Source organism: Melospiza melodia, chromosome 1 (assembly GCF_035770615.1).
Source record: "Melospiza melodia melodia isolate bMelMel2 chromosome 1, bMelMel2.pri, whole genome shotgun sequence".
Taxonomy (NCBI): domain Eukaryota; kingdom Metazoa; phylum Chordata; class Aves; order Passeriformes; family Passerellidae; genus Melospiza; species Melospiza melodia.
This window is the reverse complement of record NC_086194.1, coordinates 103,048,300-103,069,102: the sequence shown is the minus strand read 5'-3', so window position 1 is coordinate 103,069,102 and position 20,803 is coordinate 103,048,300. Positions and strand designations below refer to the sequence as shown.

At 38.7% G+C, this 20,803-nt stretch overlaps 1 protein-coding gene across 1 annotated transcript in view; it reads left to right on the top strand.

The window, feature by feature from the left end:
- ADCY2 (adenylate cyclase 2) overlaps nucleotides 1–20,803 on the top strand; it is a 204,549-nt gene that overhangs the window by 19,994 nt on the left and 163,752 nt on the right. Inside the window, exon 2 of the mRNA XM_063163008.1 lies at nucleotides 393–590. Within this exon, the coding sequence (XP_063019078.1) occupies nucleotides 393–590 (198 nt within the window). The remainder of the gene's footprint in view (nucleotides 1–392; nucleotides 591–20,803) is intronic.

The window sequence follows — 20,803 nt, the reverse complement described above, 5'->3', positions numbered from 1 at the left end:
GCATTTTGCCCCTCTCTGTTCTGTGTGTGCCAGTAGTGGAGTTGTTGATGGGTGGCCATGGGCTGTGGGTCCACTGCAGACTGAGCTTGGAACCAGCTTCCCAACTCAGCCCCCCTCATGCTGCCCACACTTCTCACAGCCTGCTGCAACTCAGAGTAGTAAAAGAAGTGTTGTGCTGTTGTGGTTAGTAGTTACAGTAGTAGTTACAAGGTTGATGCTCCATATAACAGCTTCTTACCATGAAAGAAATCCTATTTTGTATATAACTTGCTTTAGATATCCAGTTGTGTCTTTCTGCCATCTCCATGTACAATAAATTTAGAGAATGTTATTATGTCTGACCTTTAAGTACATTTGTTTTTAACTATGTTTTAATTTTCCTCTGTTTTCAGGAAGTTGAAGATCACGTGGCATTTTTAATAACTGTTCCAACAGCCCTCGCAATTTTTTTTGCTATATTTATCCTTGTCTGCGTAGAACCTGTCTTTAAGAAGCTGCTTCGTATATTTTCTCTGGTGGTCTGGGTATGTCTTGTTGCCATGGGATATCTCTTTATGTGTTTTGGAGGAATCATCTGTCCCTGGGACCAGGTAAGACTGTCATTATTACTAATTTTACTTCCATTGGGTACATTTCCAAGAACCATTCTATACAAAAGCATTCATGTTTGTTTTTGTGGGACATCTTACAAAATGTTTTTGTGACTAAGTGGTTGCATGCTGAGACTCCCTCAATCTGCTTTATAAATACCAGAGATGTGCATAATTAAAATACTAGGAAATACTAGAAGGATTTTGCTGTTTTATTTTTAAGCTCTTTTAAGGATGAGTACTTGATTCCAATCACCAGCTTCTTTGTAGAGTGAAATATTTGATTCTAGTGACCAGTTAACATGGTAGAAATGCTAATTTTGTTCAACACTGCTTGTTGCTATCTTTTCCAGTTTGAAATGTTTGAGGTCTCAGTGTAGGCTTTCTGTGGTCTACAAGTTGTTCTCTAGCAACGCATGAGAAAGAGGACTGGGAGTCTCCTTGCTTGTGTAGAGAAATGGATGAGTAGAGAGGAAGTAAAGTACCCATCACATTTTTTAAATTTTGTAATGAAGAAAAAGCAAAATATAATTGCAGCCTAATAGCAGCACTTTTGAAACATCAATAAATGATGTGCAATATCCAGCACTGTGGCTGATCGATTCTTCTGAGTTCTGTCACATTATTTTCTTTTCTCCAAACAGCTCTACATGGGAATATGGCTCATATAATATTTTTATAACTCTTCAAAGGATGGAAAAGGTCTTTTAAACATTTAAATATGTCTTCTGAAGATTTCATGCTGATTCTATGAGTTTAACCTTTAAATTGTGTTACTCTCTCCAGAAGGCCCTCTAGGTCCTTGAGACAGACTTGGAATACATTCTCTGACGTTTTATTCAGATCTTGCAAAGACTTGGGCAAATACTGAACTTTAAGTAGTTCCTTTAAAGTCTTAAATATAAATTTTTAAATATAAATATAAATTTTTAAAATTACTGGTGCATGCTGGTAATATTTTGGAGCCTTTTCCTTTGTGGGTGACTATATATTTTCATTTTCTTGGAAGGTTCTGGGATTAATTTTCTAAGAAACCTCCTACCTGGTTTGGGTTTTTTTTAGGTTTTATATCTTTTTGATAGTTTAAGCTACCAAACCAGATCACACTTGCATATAATAAAAACATCAGAACATGAAATACTTTTCTTTAGATATGGATTTCACCCTGGGAGTATTTCTGTCTTTGTGATATCTCATCTAGGTAATTCACAAGGTCTTACTTTTTTCATTTGTTTTCACTGGCATTTGTATCATGTTGTGCTAGAATATTTCAGACCTTCAATCTTAGATGCAAATATTTAGTTATTCATATTATTTATTCATTGTAAATGATACTAAATTTCGTTTTAGTATTTGAAAGCTAGGATAATGATTTTCAAAAGCCCGTGGACTGAAAGAGATCTAAGAGGGATATTGATGTCTCAATATCCCTGGAGTTGTGTTTAGCCTGTGCTGATTTGTCCTGCCTTGCTTTCCTCTTAGGAAAAATACAAGCATTCCCACAGCATGTTTCTGGCCCTGTGATGGAGGACGGACTGTAGAGCTCTGGGAAATGGCATTGTCTTCCTGTAGGTTGCCAGGACACAACTCCTCTGATATTCAGTCTTCTCTTTGCTTTGCGTGCAAGAGCTGCTTGGAGAAAAGGATATTTGGGATGGAGCTGCTTCTCTTGCTCGGCTGCCTTGCTGAGTGCTTTGTGGGCTCCTGCTGAGAGCAGGCAGGGCTTTTCCAGAACTCCTGGACCCTGTGGCCGCCGATGTCTTTGGCATCTGGCAGGAGAGTAGCCCCTGGCCACTGCTGAGAGTCTAAGGGCGTGTGGCTCCTTGTAGTGGAATCCTTTATTTCCCCAAATCTGCTTTTTTTTTTTTTTTTCTTTTTTTTTTTTTCTCCTTTGAATAGCAGTGCAGTTTTTTGGACTGCTTTTGTATAGGAGTACTTTTGCCTAGTGTCAGTTAAGAGTAAACTGTGGAAATGTGGGAATCTTTCTGGGAATTTGACACCTTACTCAAAAGACTGACTGAAGGTTTGATGTTTTCAAACATTTGAAAAAGAGCTGTGAGCAGTAAAATCCTGCCTTGTATTCCTGTGATGTTGGTGTTTTGTTTGCTCTGCACTGAGAATCTGCAGGTCCATAACTGCAGGTTGTTATCTCCTGTATGTGAAACCAAATTAGAAAAATCCTTCCTTGGTGGCCATCGACAAGCTCTTTGTTGAAATTTTATATTTTGTGAACCTTTAAACCATTTTACTTGGCATATTGAAGTGGTTTTGTGATTCTTTTATTCTTTTTATTGAAGAAAGGAGAAATGATGTAAAATTTAAATTAGTTAGGTTTCAAATATATCTCTGTCAACATTAACTAATTAGAAAATGATGAAAATGGAAGAGTCAGTTCAGGCACAGTTACTTACTGAACAAGTGCTTTATATTAATTTACTTCATGTTTATATATATTTACTTTAATTTACTTTTAATTTACTTCAAATTGCAGCCTAACTTCTGTTCTGGTCCAGGAGAGTTTAAAAATGTCATAACTTTCCTGTCCCGTGAATCTTAAGCTTGTTAAGAATATGGCATTTCTTAATTGTGCTAGTAACTGTTGAAAGACAGATTTTCTTCATACCACAGATACTAGACAGAGCATGTTATCCTGCCATTTGTGGACAGCCCTTTGAGTGACACCCTTGCATCTTTTAAATTTTGGCTTAATGATTTTCTTTGCAGTTTGCAACTGCTCAGTGTAGTGTTTCTCTGTTGTCTTAAGGAACCTGAGGTGCGAACTTTTACGGCTTTTGTTTACAATAAAAATACCATTTGAGAGAGATTATTTTGGTTAAGAATTCAATATATATTTAATGCAGAGCAGTTCTTCCTTAGCCTGCAGGCACATAGCTCAAATAACCCACAATTAGTAGAGGGCTGGAAATGAAGTGGTTGGTCAGGGCCGTTGTTTTGGTTTTTTTATTAGAAATGTGTAGGCTGATATGAAACAAGTGCAAATAGTAATTGGTTTCAGCTATCTTTTTGCTGTCCCTGCAGACTGCTTTTATCAATCTCCATTTCCTTGACTCTTCTTTGGTTGCAGGTACAGATTTGGAGAAAAGTGTTATCAGGTGGGTGTCTGGCTGCTGTTTGAAGGGGGAGGACAGTGTGGCTGTGGACACTTACTTTGTCCCTTGTGCCGGTCTGCCAGCTCCATGCTGGCTCCGTAATTGCCTGCTGAACCTGATCCAAAGGCTGTCATTGTCACTGGATGCCTGGCCATTATCCCTAACCCATCTGGGAGAGCAGCCAGCATATTTGCACCATCAGCCTTAGTAGCTCTCTCACCTCTTTAGTTAGTCCAGACTCCCTTACTGCTCTGTGTCAACAGTGAAGAATGATGAGTACACTGAGAGGGAGATGGAGCGTGCCTTAGGGAGACAGTGGGCCACTTTACATGAAAAGAATTGAAACTTGATGGCAATTGATGGCAAAAGTCTTTGGTACCTGACAATTTTTTTTTTAAAAGAAGTGCGGCAACCCTCCTTTATTGGTGTCAGCCCAAGTTTTTGTGGCATTGGAGCCCCTGGTTTTCCCCCCTTTCCTTGGGAAGTTGGATCCTAGCCTTCATGTGCTACAGTTTGCATGAGCCAGGAGGGAGACTGGGCTGCCTGCTAGGAGTCATGAGACACCTGGGTTGGTAGGAAAGAAGTAGAGCAAAGGTAGTCATGCTGAGGCTCAGAGAGAGTCACTGCCTCCTGGCAACTTTCTGCCAAGTCTAGGGTGTGAGCAGTAATGTGTGGAGATGTTTTCAGTGAGGAAAGACCCAAGGGTGATGCTTACTTAGCAAGGTCCGTGAGGAAATCTGTGGATGGTGTGTTGGTGGAGGGCCAGGAATGCAAGGCAGGCAAGCTGAGCAAGGAGTGCTGGTGGAAAGGAGTGATGGATTGATTTTGTTGTGTTAGAACTCTCCTTACTATATTGTCAAGCACCTTTCCTTTCAAAATGTAAATCCAGTACCTGTCTGTAGAGTTTCCTGTTGGGGAATGAATTTAAATTAGTTTTGTCTTGTTTTGCTGACAGTGCAGTTATTGTACAACAGTTGCCTTTCTGTGTCACCCTCTGACATGTCTAATACTTCCTCAGCCTTTTATGCAGGGGGTATGTAAATATGTCATAGCACATTGATATCAGTGGGTAAAAAGAGCTCTTAAAGCGTGCAGTGGATGTTATAAAAAAAGAGTAATTATGCAGCATTATACCAGTCTAATGAATTCTATCATTGCAGGATTTTGGTATTCAATTCTATTTAATCATAAATATGTTTGCACAGTGCAGGCACCAGATGTGTTCCTCCTCCTCTGTATTCAGTTACAGCACAGAAATTACTTCAAGCGGAATTTGACACTTATGGTTTTAAAAAAATATTCAGAGTGATGTGCTTAGAATATATATTTGATTATTTTAGCCTAAATTCTGCTTTTTGAGCTGAATTTAAAGTACTTCTTTGTTTTCTTTTAATCTGTTGATATAGAATGGTTTGATTTGGGCCTTGGAACAGTCCTGGCTTAAGAAGTGTGGGCAAAATTTTATGCCCTAGTATTTACAATTATCTTTTTTTGATACTGTCTTAGCACCTGGGGATATCTGTTGTGTGCTGAGAAGTGAGGGCCTACACAAAGTTTCTGTGGTTGTGGTAATCAGCTCCTGTATTAGGCAGTTTGGTGAAACAATGGGTCTGCAGAAAGGGAAGACTTGTCTTTGCGTGAATTACGTTGGTCTGATTTCCACACCTTGCCTTATCTAAAGTCAGCCCTGCCCTAAACTATCAGTAACATGTTTTGTATAGTTAAGCAGTATATAAAATTTGTGTTGTTAATATTTGAGGAAAGCAAGGCAGGTGTCAGTGAAGTCCCTGCAGCACAGGAAAGTGAGGGTGAATTGATGCTATACCACTTGTTCAGGATCTGGAGTGTGGGCGAGAACTTGACTTTTTTAAAGTTCAAGATTAATCATACTCTCAGGAATGAGTGTCCTGAACAAGGAACCAAATCTTGTAGGAGCATGGTTCAGTACCTTGTAAGTGAATATTGACCTGAAAAAGGACCTGAAGAAAAGCAGAAGGGTTGTATCAAAGGAAGAGATACTGCCAAGCAGATGATACTCTGCTTTAGAAATAGGTGTGATAGAAAAAAAAGAACCCCCCAATTCACCACTATATGCCATATTTTCACTTATAATCTTGGAAAGTGAACAAATTATTTTTATCTTTATGCTTTTTTATAGATATATAAAGTCACAGGCTTTATAGCAAGACATTTAAGTGGTTTTATCAAGTCTGGTATGGTTATATCTGTATAGAAGACAGGAAAAAGATGAACTATTAGACACACCTGCCAATTACTAAAATCATTCCTTCAGTAGATTAGTACAATACCATAGTGTGTGATCCCTGAAATACTGGTTGGCATAACCAACGTGCCATTGTTAACCTTTGCTATGTCATGGCAGTGCATTTTGAGAGCAGTGAAGAAAAGCTGTTAACTGTTTTAAATAGGGAATGTATATTGGAAAAAAACCCCAAAATCTACTTTTGTTCTAAACAGGAGACTAGAACCCCTGCTAAAGGAGATGACTATTATTAAGGTAACTGCACGTGTAGGTGAGGGGAAATGGCAGGTAGTGTGACTTTAGAGGGTGTCAGGCAGGAGGAGGATTTCTGGCTGGATTTCTCAGAGAGCTCTCTGGAGAATGTTTCCCTTTATTAGAGCTTTTTACTTGTGAAGGGGTAACTGAATGTCACTGCTATAATGAAATTTGTTGATGACCCAGTTCAAGGATTCCTAATACAGCAAAAGATCATAATGTTATGGGGAAGAAAAGCTTGACCTTGAGGACTGCAGTAATAGCAGCTAGATGAAATTTAATAATAGGAAATATAAGGTGCCTGCATTTGGGGACTAACAGCAGAAGTTACAGCTATAGACTGACTTCATCACTAGAAAAAGAAGCAAGGACAAGCAGAATGAAGAGAGGAAGCATTGGCTGATCATTGAGTCATTTGGACATGCGTCCAGAAAAGACTTGTTTATGATGGCAGAGTATCCAGCTAAAATGAATCCTTGCCTGGATGAGACTATGTAAACTTCTGGGCACCTTTATTCCAAAGATCACTAGGAGAAAGGCAGGTTTTGTGAGAGGTGAGAAGAGCTTGACTTGGGTATAGATCTGCAGAGGAGAAGAATGCTGAGAGTTGTGTGACTGCCATCTACAGATAGTCCATGGTTGCATGCATCAGATTTGAGGAGAAGCTGCGGAAGACAAAGAATTAGTGACACCTAAAAAAAAAATAAAAATCAAGTGGCTGGTAATGAAAACTAAACTGAAAATTAGAATTTTCAGTGCCCCATTGGCGCACTTGGTTTATGTACTCAGGGTAACAAAAATTAAAGTAATGAATTGGTTTTACAGTGGGATGCTGTGCTTAGCTGAGAGTCAGTCAGTGTCTTCATTCGAAGAGAATGGACTTCAGTGGTTCAGGAGCGTCCTTTTAGTTCTTTATTTCTATGGACCACAGAACATCTGGAAACTACTGTGATGTTTTATATGACAATTTCCTTTGACCTGTGCATGAAGTTCATCTAAAAGCTAAAGAGATGCATTTTCTGAATTTTAGAAGTTTATGGCTTTTTGCCATCTAAATATCTTTTATCCTTCCAGTGTTCTGGAGAAGTAGTGTCAGAATTTAAAAGATCAGGGGATAATAATTTTGGTCTACTTCTGATCTCTTTTGACATTCATTATAACATTTTTGAGAGAGGTTTGATGTAATATAAAGTGGAAGAGAGTGGATGTATCCAGTAACTTACCAAATGAACCTTATGAAATTCTTTTTTCCCTGCTAGTTTATTTTCCTTGACTCCATTTCTTGAAGTGTGTTTTTCATCTTGCAGGGGGCAATTAAGTACAAAGGCTGAGCTGATTATAGTTTTCATCAAGATTATTGCATAGTTTACATGCAGTGTGATAATTGCAGTGCAAGTCATGTGAATGAACTCTACCAAGGCAAATGTACATATTGATGTACAGTAGAAATGTAAGACTCAGATAAATATGCACAAACTGAATGTGGCAAGATTTTTCTCTCTGATGGGAAATAACATTTATCAATAAGAATATTAATGTTTCAGAAAGTACTGAAAATAAGCAATGCTCATTTTAAATATCATCATATTCTTCTGGTGTTGCTGAAGTCGAAAGACCAAGTGATAAATGGAAGTGAATAATTTAGGCCCTTCATATGACTTCTTATGTGCTTAATAATTGATTTGACATCAGGAAATAAACATTTAATAATTTCATAGTACACACATAGTTAACAATTACTTGATGGAGCTACCAGAGAACCACTGAAGCAGCTATCCAGTACTTCTTGTTAGCAGGTTTAATTTAGGAAGACATGCAAATGTCTTTCATTGGAATTGTATTTAACTCAGAAATCTAACAGTTTGCCTGACTTCCAGGAGGAAAGGTTTTGGCATGATACTGCATTAGACTGTTGGTTTAAGCTGATAGACCTTGCATACCTGTGTGCTGTGGAAAAGCTTGTACCTTTACACGGCCATTGCACATAATATTATATGCTTTTATGTTTCTGAATTGGGTGCTGGAAGGGTGTGTCATCATAGAGCCTGGCCTTTGGTCATTTTTTGCCTTTTCTCTCAAATCTGATTCAGTTTGCAGGTTTCCAGTGCTGTAAAAATTAGCTAGTGAGCTACTGAACAAAGAAATAATAAAATAGATGGTGAAAATATTTCCTACAAGCTGCATAAGAAGAATCAGTTTAGTTGTTGGGGGGTGTTCCCCGTTTCTGTAGATTTTATTAAGTGTTAGGCACAACTGTAGTGCTAAATAAATGAACCTGAGTATTTGGATTATTCTCTTTCAATCTAGGAAGTAACTAACAGGATTTTCCCCCATATCCCTGCAGTTTGTAGTGTGCTGGCTGTGAAATCCTTTCTGTCTCCCTTGTTATGATGCTGACCTGGTTTAGGGCAAATAAGCCTGGTTTAGGTGAGAGAGAACCTCCAAAAGAGTTGCTTCCTCTCCCACTTACTAATGAAGACAGCCTTTGCTAAATCTATTATTTGTTACCACTCTGTTTTTTTTTTTTTGCCTTACAAACAGCTGTAGTCTTCATAAAAATATTTCTTGCCTCATTCGATACAGATGAGTTTTCATAGATAGCAATTTTTGGCATCATAATGAGAGTGATAGTGTTGCAACTTCACATATCTGAGGGCTCAATTTGAATTCAGTTGTATTCCCCTTGCAGTTCACACTTGCAGTTTTACCTCCCTGCCACCCCTCCAAAAAAGAAAAAAAAATCTTTGTGGCAAGGCTTTCTTCCCCCCCCCCCCTTTTTTGGTAATATAACCAAGCAAAGTCTTATAGCTTTATCTTTCAGATTCTGTAATTTTTATATTTTTGTACTTTTGACTGAGCTTATCCTAAGTAAATGTGATAGTAACTACAGTATGAATTTTTCTTTATTATGCTGTTGTTAGCCTTAATCATCCAATTTTTTTTCAAATAATGTAAAGTTGTGAAGGAAATGGATTCAAAATCCTGTCATGTAAAAAAGGTGAACATCTAAATAAAACTTGTTTAACATACATATGTCTAAAAAGTTCTACGTTCCAAAAAGAGCTAAAACAAAAAAGTATTTTATTGCTATTAAATGAAGCTGAGATTTGATTAAGTCTTTTTTTTTCCCATGTCACACTCTGATTATCTGCATATGTTATCTAATGCCAGTTCCTAACAATGTGCATAAATTGCTTACACCTGTACAAACAAACCTGTACAAACAAATATAAATTGGTGCCTTAAATGGCTTTCACATGGAGGAGACTATGGTCTTTGAACGGTAGATATGGATGCCTTTTATTTTCACTAACCTGAAATTTATCACCAGTTGGAAACTTATTTGAGAATATCGGTTACAATTTTGGGTCTTTGTTAGGTCTGATGTTGATAAACTGCCAGGTCTACTGGATGACCCAGGGGATTGACAAGAGAAGGAAAGTGTGTGGTGTGAATGACATTAATTTGTATATTAAATTCCATTAAAATGGTGGCTTGGTGTGCAAAAAAAAAAAAGAGAAAAGTCATGTTTCCTTGGTCAGATGAAGACTGGAAAGAAATCTTGATTGATGACAGAGCCCCAGATGCAGAAAAGTGCAGTATAAATGCACGTTATAATGTGTCAGTCATACTTCTTTCTATACTATGATTTCCTCTAGATTAGCCCAAGAATTCCATGCTCATTGATAATGTGGGCAGACAGGACTTGTTTCTCCAGAGAGGCTAGCAAGAGAATCTGTGCTTTAGAACCCCTAAATTTCTTTTTCCTCATCTCTCCTTGTTTTCATCACATTTCAGCAAGTACTACTTCTCTCAAGCCATGTGAGCATTCCAGGAATGGCGTTTCACAACATTTCAGGGACATGTGGCCACTGAAGCTACAAAAGGAAAATCTTTCTGGATCCATAGAATTTGCACAGCTTCTGTGATGCATTATTTAGCTGGTGGTTTTGATCACATAATAGTGATTGGACATGATGTAGAAATGTAGAACAAAACTTTGCCTCCTGTGCTTTTGCAGAGTTTGTACTCTTTTATTTACCATGCTGAGCAACCACATATCTTACGAATTTATAAATAAAATGGGATTTACTTAGTAAAATGCCAGGTTTCAGTTTTCAGTACTTCTGCTATTTTGTTGCAGATCTTATATGAGGGCTCTCTTGGGTGGTGTTTGGTGTTTTTTTACCTGTTTTATCAAAAGTGAGATTGTCAGGCCAGATGTACTGCTTTGTTCAGGATGGCTGCAGTCTTAGGGAGAGTGGGAGGGGACTGAAATCAGGACAGATCTGACCACCACTGTGTCTTTGTCTCTCAGGAGCTGTTTCTGTGGGATGAGACCTGTGCTCATGGGCTGAGCATCAGGTGCAGCAGAAATGTTGGGACAAAGCCTCCTAGAAATGTGGTGAAAGCTGAGCACCTCTGCTTGTGCAGTGTGGAGAGCTGGGCATGCAGACAAAGGAATGGCTCGTGTGAAAGTGGTGCCTATTGATTTTTTAACAGATATTTTATCACGATACTCTGGTGCTTTCCTTCTCTCTGAGAGCTGTGGAAGTTGGTCACACAGCACTGGACAACAGATGGTTCCTGGCCATCAGCATGGATGGAAAATGGCTGAAGGGAAAGGTGGAGAAGGGTTGTGTTAAAACTGAAGGAAATAGAGTCCTTAGGTAGGGATAGGTTGGTAAGCAGGCTGTAAATGAAATCCCTGGCTGAGTAGGCATGGAGCAGCGTGCATTTTGTTTGTACAGAAAATAGACTTTCAACTCTTGCCATTTGTATACTCAGTGACAGTGGATAGAAATGGGATGGCAAACAACAGGAGCTATAAAAACTGGAATGATTTTGAAGTATTGAAGGTCAACGGGATTGCATATTTCAGGCTGCTGTATCTTACTAAATCAGGCAACTCTAGTAAGGTTTCTTGCTGGTATGGAAATTGCTTTTAAATATGCTGCACCATCAAGACCTTTACATAGGAAAATTTATCTTATGTATATTTAAATACAATGTAACACTTGACATACTAATATTAATATAGGTCCCCAGGTGTTTGAACAAAAATAACATTAGCAGGAGGGGGTGTGTTTTGAATAGATTAATTTTAATGTAGAATATGCATAAGGATGTCATTCTTTTTAGGCATGGTCTGTTGTTGAAGTCATGCAATATGAAGTAATACATTAAACTTGTCACAATTTTGGAATATATTTTAAAGCAAAGAGATTTCTGGGCAAAAAGTATTTGTCTAAAAATGTTCTTCTTATGAAATGTGTAGCTGAAAATGTTAAGGCTTCAGTCTCTTACTGGTAATAAAAGTGAAGCTCTTCTCCCAGTTTACTTTTCTGCATTTTGATACGCTCAGATTTCAGAAAAACACAAAAAAAAGGAGTGGGGGGGCAAAGTTTACAAACATGACATAATTTGTTTTAGTGACTTTCTCAGTGCTCCCTTAGGTACAAAGTACAATAATCACTGTTGAACTACAGAGCAGCAAAATGAACTTCCCACATTTGTTGTTTAAAACTGAAGTGCTCATTTTATCCTTGAAATCCTCCAAAAGAAGCCACAAACTAAACTGTAACTGCATAGTAAAATACTCCTAGCTGTGTCTGTGCAATTAAGATATTACTCTAGATAGGTTTCTTCTTACAATTAAATATATTGCTACTTTCATTGTTCAGTTCTCAGACTAGTGACGTTTTGCTTATATCATTGTTTTTTGACTGGAGGTACTGGAGAATTTTTAAGATTGAATGAATTTTAGAAAATGTTAATATGTAGGCCTATATGTTTTTCACAACTGAAGTCCTGAGTTAGGGGAGAGGCTGCGCATGGCAGCTGGTAAGGTGAGAAACCACAATAACACTGGTGCCTGAGCAATCCCATAGAAACCCAGGTCTCTGCTATCCAGAAATATCTCTGCTCCTGAACTCCCACCTCCTTTCCTGGAAAGCACAGATCCACTCCTCCAACACACCCCAACTCCTGTACCCAAATTATGCAATATTAAGACATAATCACCATTGATTTGTGAGAGCTTCTACCTGACCTGTTGCCTAGTGATATTGTGGTGGAAAGTTCTATCTGGTTCCAGAGGTTTGGGAAGCCATGACAGTGGCTTCCAGGTTCATGTACTGTGTTGACACAGTACATGAACCTGGTTATAAAATTTTAGTTAGTACATCGGTATGGCCTCTGATACTTGACATAATTTAGATATAGAAGAAGAATCTGTTTCATTGTGCATAACAGCGTTCAGGACTCCCCAAAATGGGCCAAGCCTGATGTGGAACTGTGATTCCCTCCACCAACGTATCCAGAGCAGAATCTCTTCTAGAACAGCATCTCTGATCCAGTTTGTCTATCCAGACTCCTAGCGAAAGGCTTCATTCTGTCCCCAGTCCAAACAATGGGCTTAAAAGCTACAAAGAAGTCTCCTGTAGGATTGTTCTTGAGGTCTTCATTGCAGTTTAAAACTTTTGTAGTGAGAGAACAATGTTTTAAGGTTGTAGTTAGACTGCTATAGCTAGAAATTCCCAGACAATGTATTGTCGATGTCCACTTTGACATGTGGTAGTTTTAATATTGACAAACTACCACAGAAGAGCTCAGTTTGAGAGTATTTTGCAGTCATTGATCTATTGTGCTTGGGCAAGCATTCTATCATGATTGTCAGAAGGCATTTGCATGAATATAGGCAGAGGTTACACAGCCTCTTCACACTTTTCAGCTTGCTGTAAGGGAAGGGAGAGCAGCCTAGGTACCAGCTGGAACAATTCCAATGTTTGTCAGGGCCTGGAGTCAAATAGGAAATTTTCCCTGGAGCATCAGGTCCCTCCTCTGAACATTCAAAACTGGCAAGAGTTCAAAGCCCTTCTGTGCAGTATCTCACACTCCTATTTTGTCCTTTTTTGATTTTTTGGCATCTTAATATGTAATCTTTTTATGTTTTGCTTTTCCATGTGCTTATTTTTATTTCAGGTATTTGACTTTGGTTGAATTTTGGAGGCTTCATTATGTACCCATTTATTTAACAGGTCATCATGAAAGTAATGCTAAGCAGGGATCATTAAAGGGGATAATGTGTGGGCTGAGTCGAAAGTTATTTTCACCACAAGACTGAAGAGGAGTCTCTTCCATCCTAGTTCCCTAAAAGACAGGAATGACTCATTTAAATTTCAGATGAGATACAGATACCGTCTGTTACCAACTTCATTCAGATTTCTGATGAAGCTTTCAACAGATTGCTTTTGTATGAATAAAAAAATGACTGGTTATTAAATATATCAACAGTAATGTTTGTTCACCCTTGATTACACTGGATTTCTGAGAGATAATGTATGTCAGAAAATTAAAAAAAAATTATATTTATTAATATTTTTATTTTTGCCCTTTAAAAACAGTAAGGGGACACAAAATCCCCTTGGTCTCTTTGAAGCCAAGAACTCTCAAATTCTGTGCTTAGTATTTCAGCTGCCCACTTGAGGTGTTTTGATGTGAGAATCAATTTACCACTTGAGGATTATGAAGATGAAGAAAGTACTTTCTTTCTTCTCTGGAATAGTGCCCTTTTTCAGGTAACATTCAGATAATTACATTATCTGGCATCTTTTGTATGTTTGGGTAAAAGAATTAAAAGAGTTTTATGGCTAAAAAGTATTGTTTTTTCTATATTGATAGTCAAAAGTGATGGTTTAACAAATTCAGGTACTTATAATAACAGCTGTAATTTTACTGGAAGTACTGAAAATTCCTTGATTGATTGTATTTGTGGGTTAGTGGCCTTCAGAAGCATTTACATCCCAGATTTTCCAGGGAGCCATGGGGAAGCAGAATTGATTGCTTGTTGCAGTGGCGTTTTGGCAACATCCTGCTTTATTGCAGTTCAATAGCAATATCAAACCTCCAAGGACTGCTTCAAAATGGATCAAGATAATGCTGTGGAGAGAGTGTTCCTGCCAGGTTTTGATTTCCTGGGAGAGTATGCAAGGTGTCAAGCCTGGAGAAAGGATGAGGTGGCAAAGATCATGTGGCAAGCCTGGAGAAAGGATGAGGTGGCAAAGATCAGGCTGAGGAAGGACCCTGTGGTTCTGGAGGTCAGTGGGCAGTGCTGACAAACTGGCAGTGGTGTTGTACCACTGATATTGCCACTGTTTGCCTGCCAGTCCGCTGGTCAGGAGCCAGCTCAGGCAGCTCCTCCAGCTGGACAAGCCTTTGCAGCTGCATCCGAGATGTGTTCCTGGTATTGGCTGAAGTAATCAAATAGTCTGGGAGAAGAGACAAAAAAGAAATTGGAGCATTCCCATTTGGATCAGGTTATCACAGGTGTGATTGCTCACCCTCAGCAGGAGGACATGGCAGGTGACACACTGGGTAGCACAGTGGCCTGTCTGATGCACACCTGTGCAGATGGTCAGCTGGAGGACAGCTGAGATCCTGGGTGTGAGGCAAAGTGGATGGGAGGAATGCAGTGGGTTTTAGGTCAAAGGAGGTTGAGACGAGATGGGAGTCAGCCTCTTCTTCCAAGTAACAAGTGATGGGACAAGAGAGGAAATGGCCTCGAATTGCACCTGGGGCAGTCAGGTGGGATATTAGGAAAAATCTGTTCAGCAAGAGGATAGTCAAGCACTGGAACAGGCTTTTGAGGGGTGTGGTGGAATCACCATCCCTGGAGGCATTTGAAAGACATGTAGATGTGGCATTTACGGACATGGTTCAGTGGTGGACTTTAGCATACTGGGCTAATCGTTTGACTTGAAGATCTCTGAAGGTCTTTTCCAACCAAAATAACTCTCTGATAATGAGCTTCTGTGCCATCAGTGCCATGAGAAAAGGAAGACCAGCAATATTCAAATTATCTGGGGTACCTTTGTTGAATGAGGATATATGGAGTTGGAGTTTGGCTGCAATCACTGCAGACAGACCTGTCCTTCTTTGCTATGCCCCTTTGTCCAGGCTACACGAGCCCTGAGTGGCTGTGGAGTGTTTGGTTTACTCAGTGTTGGCTCATGGGCGTGCTGAGGGTTGCCAGCTGCTCTGCATGGAGACCTGGGGGCTTTTTGGGGATGAGCCTGCAGGGCATGGCAATGAGCAGAAATGAGGATCCTGGTGTTTGTACTTCCTAGCAGAGGAAATCTTAAAATAGCAGCAGCTGTTCAATCTAAAGATATTACAGTGGGAGAAAAACACACGTTTCTGGGACTGTTTTTTCTGTGTCTCTCACCAGCACTGATAAGTTCTCACTGCTAGTGGAGAAATGCTCAGTTAGCTCACCAACTGCTGGTTGGTGAAATGTTCAGAATGTGGGCATTGACACGTGCAGCAACCCACAGAAGGTAATTCTACCTAGTTGTGGTTGTGTTGAAGGTTTCCCTCAAAGAATCCAGGCCATGATATTGACACCTAAAAAAAGCCACAAAACCTCCGTTACATTCACCGTGTTGGTGAATGTAAGGATAATATCAAATCCCTGCTCAGTATGGAAGCACTCAATTTGTTTATCTGCCATCATGTGACAGTGGATAGATATGATAAAAAACAGAGAAGTAACTTTTATGCATGGAATAGTACATACAGGTTAGGAGCAGAAGGCAAACCCACTGCTCCTGTCAGATGCCTCTGAGCATCTGTCCCTCTCTGAAGCTTCAGAACTGTAAATACTAGTTAGTAATTTCTCTCTTCTCAAGGGCAGGGAAGGGATTCAGATGGAAGTAAAATAATGAATTGCCAGTTAATGTACAGTTTTCCTGTCAGTGCAATATAAAGGTAATACTTGCTCTGCTAGAGGTGATCTCTTTTTTTGAAGTAGGAATGATGGAGGAAATTAGCATAAATTTTGTGTTTATTGTCAGAGGTGCATGATTACAAGGAACAAGTTAAAGTAACAACAGAGAGAAATGTCTTCCTTAGATATGAAGAAAATGATTATGTAAATGGTATTTGGGTAATGCAGTTTCTTCCCCCATACTGACACTTCAAAGAGCTACACCAGCACTGCAGGATAAATGGGATAAAGCAGGCACATATTCAGATCTTCCTCCACCCACTGTCCCCCGCTTTACTGTTTCTAAATGTTCATTTGAGTACTTCTGAATTCTCACTTTCATCACTGAAGCAATCTAAATCCAGTCCAGAAAATACTATCAAGGTAGCACATCAGGAATCAATCTGGAAACATCCTAACAGCAGAATAGTTATTCTGCTGTTAAATCAATGTAATGTAGACTAGAATAATTAATTTCACATGATTTTCAGTTATTTCTGTTTAGTTGACTTACCCATGTGAAAGAATCAGTGCTTAGGAGAGAATCTTTCTGTTGTGCTGCCTTATGTAACATTGGCTGAATTGCTACAGAAGTGACAGGGTCAGAGGGTGCAGGAAGAAAGCAGTTCATGTTTCAGATACCAGTCTCAGTGTCCATTTGTAGCTTATAGAAAAGAGTTTAAACAGCTCTGGATCAGGGTTTATGAAGCAGTCCTGCTTGAATGCTTCATCTGGCAACAGCAGCAGCAGCTCTAGGATCCTGGAATGTTTATGTGCAATTTGCTGTTTGGAAACCCTTGTTCTGGATTTGCCAGGAGTTCAATTGGTGAAAAATTAAGAGTGAAGAATCATGTTTTGATTTCATAGCTGTATTCATATTGGGGTGCATACACCTGGCCTTGTTCTGTGCAACTTTAAAGTATATCATGTCCCTTTAAAGAAAAAAATGAAAAATAGTGTAAGAAAAATAAATATATCAGAGCTTCCAATAATTCTAAAATATTATCAATCTGAAACACAGGGAGTACTCTGTGTGTCGCGGAATTTTCTTCTGTCCATAAACTGTGTCTCATACAGTGAAGGATATTGCTTTTTCTGTATTTCCCAGTTGTGTTTGCTGCTCCTTCTGTGACTATAAGCATGATGGATTAGCATCACATCCTCCCACCATTTTGTCCCAATTCCTTACAACCTCTTTCAGGTGCAACTGCATTTTGTCAAATTCAAAATATCTAACTACCTATATAGATGTATAATGTCTAGATAGTTTCTAGATATCTGGAAAGTTGTCAAAAGAGTCAAAGATATCTTTTGTCTGATACCAGATATCTGAAATACCTCCAGCCTGTTTTCTTTGCCTAGGGATATTTCATTCTGCATTTTTATCTTAGAGGAGATTGGAGGAATACTTGGTTCCCCTTATCATAATAACTGTTGCTTGAGGGGATATCAAAAGTTGAGGATTTGCAACTGCCCTTTAGCTAGTCAATTCTATTGGAAGCCTCATGCCAGAGAGAGATTTCTGTTTTACAGTTTTTAAGCAAAAGATGCATCACAGAATTCATCAGAATGAAATCATACATAGGATCTAAAGTTCATCACAAATGATTCAATAGTGGTTATTTTAGGAGAGAACGAACACCAACCCTCAAACAAGCCAGAAATTATGACACTGAATGAGAACCAAGTTGGTTTCTTCTTTTGCTGTTTCTGGGCTTGTCCTCTGTAGCTGCTCCCTTGCCCAGCCCAGTTATGTCTGTGTGAGCAGCACATACACTTTACTGTAGTGTAACATATTTTATGGGTATAACTTCTATCTGTGCATCCGCTTGCTCAATTTAGCTAATGATAAATACTGAAATATTTAATAATAATACCAATAATAATAATACCAATAATACCAATAATAATAATAATACCAAATCATTCAAAAAAATAATTCAAAAAACTTTTTTTCTATGATGTGATGTATTGAGTTTCCTATTTTCACAGAACAGGTGACATTTTCTTGCTGATGACTTGGTCAGTAGTGAAAATCAGGACTGCCAAGGAATGATTTATTCAATATCTGAATTTTATCTTAAAAAAATGTGAGAGAAAGCAACCAAAACCTGCCAGTAAGTCTGAAGGTTAAACAATTATTCTGTCTGACATTTCTGACTGATTTTAAATATCAGCTTTTAAAGGAAAACAGGACTGCAGATACTGTTTGAAGCCGATTTTAGAATGCCAGACTTAAAATAGAGTTGTTCCTAGGCACTTCTGTGAGGTTTCTGTGCATTCAGAGACTTGAATTGTTTGGAGAAATCTTATGGGTCATTGATTTACCTGAATTTATGTATGTTCTTTCATGAAACTGAAAGACTAAATCTCTCCTAAGACGGTAGCCTACCCTGTCTTGCAAACCCCAACCCACTGAGGACTGAATTCCTCTGTAACAAAAGACCAGTGTAAAATATGACTGACTTAGAAGTAAATATTTTACCTTGTATTTAAATTAATGTTGCATGAACACCAAAGGCCAGACACCAAGTGTATTTAGACTAATATACTGCTGTAGCTTTGTTGAGTGAATACCATACTGAAAAGTGCTGAACTAGAAATGAAAGTCATTACTCTTGAAATCAGGGTCAGTGAAAGAAGTTGTGCCAACAGCAAACATTTATGGGAGACAGGCATCTTTTCATTCACCATGGGCAGCAGCAGTCCAGACTGCAAAATAAGCAGAGAGAACTGTGTTAGTGCTTGGTATTTGCCTGGATAAGACTAACTCTGTTGCTAGTATATATTGATTTAAATCTAGAGGACACTGAGGGAAGAAAAAAACAACCAGGAGTGATGAGGAAACTATTTTAGAGCTCTTTATGAATAATTCAGTAACATAATTTATTTCCATCTGAGTGATTGATAATTGCTAATTTTTCCCCAAAACTCTCATATTGTCAGTATGCAGAAGTGTTATGCATATGGTTTTCTTCTGGACAAATACTGCCATGCCTCATCTTGTTCAAGTTTATGTATAATCAGCATGGCTTTAAATCCCTCTATAATAGTGTATAAAAAGTTTGCATATATGTCTTTCCAAAACCCAAAAAATGGGCTGAACAGAGTTTAAAATAAGATCTCAGTGTTATTTCCCATATGTAATCTGGTCCTGAAGTTGCTAGGGGATGTTGAACAGTTGGGAGTGAATTTGGTCTCTGCCATTGCCAATAGGTGAGTAATGGCTTTGTGAGATAAACCATCCCTATAAAAATTGCCTGTAGACTAGAGATGTCTAGGAGCTTTCAGCAAAGCACTAGATCTTCCTGTTTTTCTAAGAAAGCCTATAAAAGAGGTTTCTCATTTCAAAACAATTCTCTTTCAAAATTCGACTTCTAAAGAGAATATTCCCATGAAATTTTATGTATAAATTTACAGTTTTTCATTCATTTGCAGGCTAGCATCAGGAATAAGAGACAACCTGGTGTTCCCTGCTGTTCATGAGTCATTTCAAGATGGACTACTTAACAGAAAACAGTCCTTTTTACCTGATTGCATAAATGTGAATCAGACAAAGCATTGAGCTTTGCTTGTCTTTTACTTAGAAGAAGACTGATTTTTTTTTTTACAGAATTTTGTTACTTTTTGTCAGAGTTGAAAAATAAGTACTACATGGCATCAGTCCTCCTGAGAAATGGGATCACAACTGACATCAGTAATGGAAGGGAAGCAGAAGTGTAGCAGGTATCTGTACCATATTGATCTTAAGGGTTTAAGGATCTTAATTTCTTTAATTGTATTGAAAATATAACTTTTAATATTTTCAGTGGATCTGAAGTTAATTTTTTCCCATCTTTAGTAGAATAAATTGGTAGTAGAATAAATTGCTGACAACAGCTTAAGTAGGGGATTTCATGTGATTAAGCCTGGGTGAGTTGAAGTAATATCTTCTTGTATGAGGAGTACTTTAAAACAATACTATTCCACATGGATGTTCCTGGCCAGCTGGTATGGCTGACTGCAGCTGTGTTAGCTGCTGGATCATCTGCCTCAGAGATCAGCTATCAACTTTCTCACTCTATGTTTCCTCAAACCTTTCCCCTCCTATGGGGCCTCCTGGGCCCTCCCATGTTTGAAACATTTCATAAACTCTTTAGTTTTGTCTTTGAGAAGTCTAATAATTTCATTTTGACAACAGGTTGAGTCTATCAGCAGGTTAGCAGTGTTACACAGTTTGGATTTTTAAAGGCTCTTTTGAGGCTATTTTCCCTGTTTCTGACTAATGACTGGCCATTGTGACATTGCCTAACAATTTCTTAAATGTTTTTTGCTGATTCTGCTCTTGAGCTAGAATAAAGCCTTAGAGAGAGCAAGAGACATAGAGGGAGACAAAAACATAAAACATAGAGGGAGAGAAAGCAAATCAGCAAATATTGTTTATGTCTGAGAGCCTGTATCTTATTTACTCTGTGGTACATCTTGTAGGTCTGATACCTGCAAGTGAGCCCTGGCCAAATGGCAGGTTTTGATGAGACCTGGGTGCACATCGTTCTTTCCACATTGCCATTTCCCATGGGAGGAAACTCAGGCACGTGGGGAAGGGGGGAATTGCAGTGTGTTCTACCAGGAAGAATGGGTTTATCTTCCTAGGTAGGGTGTGACAGCTCCAGGGGCCCATCTTTTCCACCCAGCACAGCAATTTTGACTCAGATGTCTGTCGTGCATGCCCACTAGCTGTTTTTCCAGATGGGCTGCTCGAGCTCTGTCTTCACTCTGTAAACTGAGAAGTCACTTTCAGATATTGGGAGATGCTCCTTTCCTTCAGTAGGAGATAGCA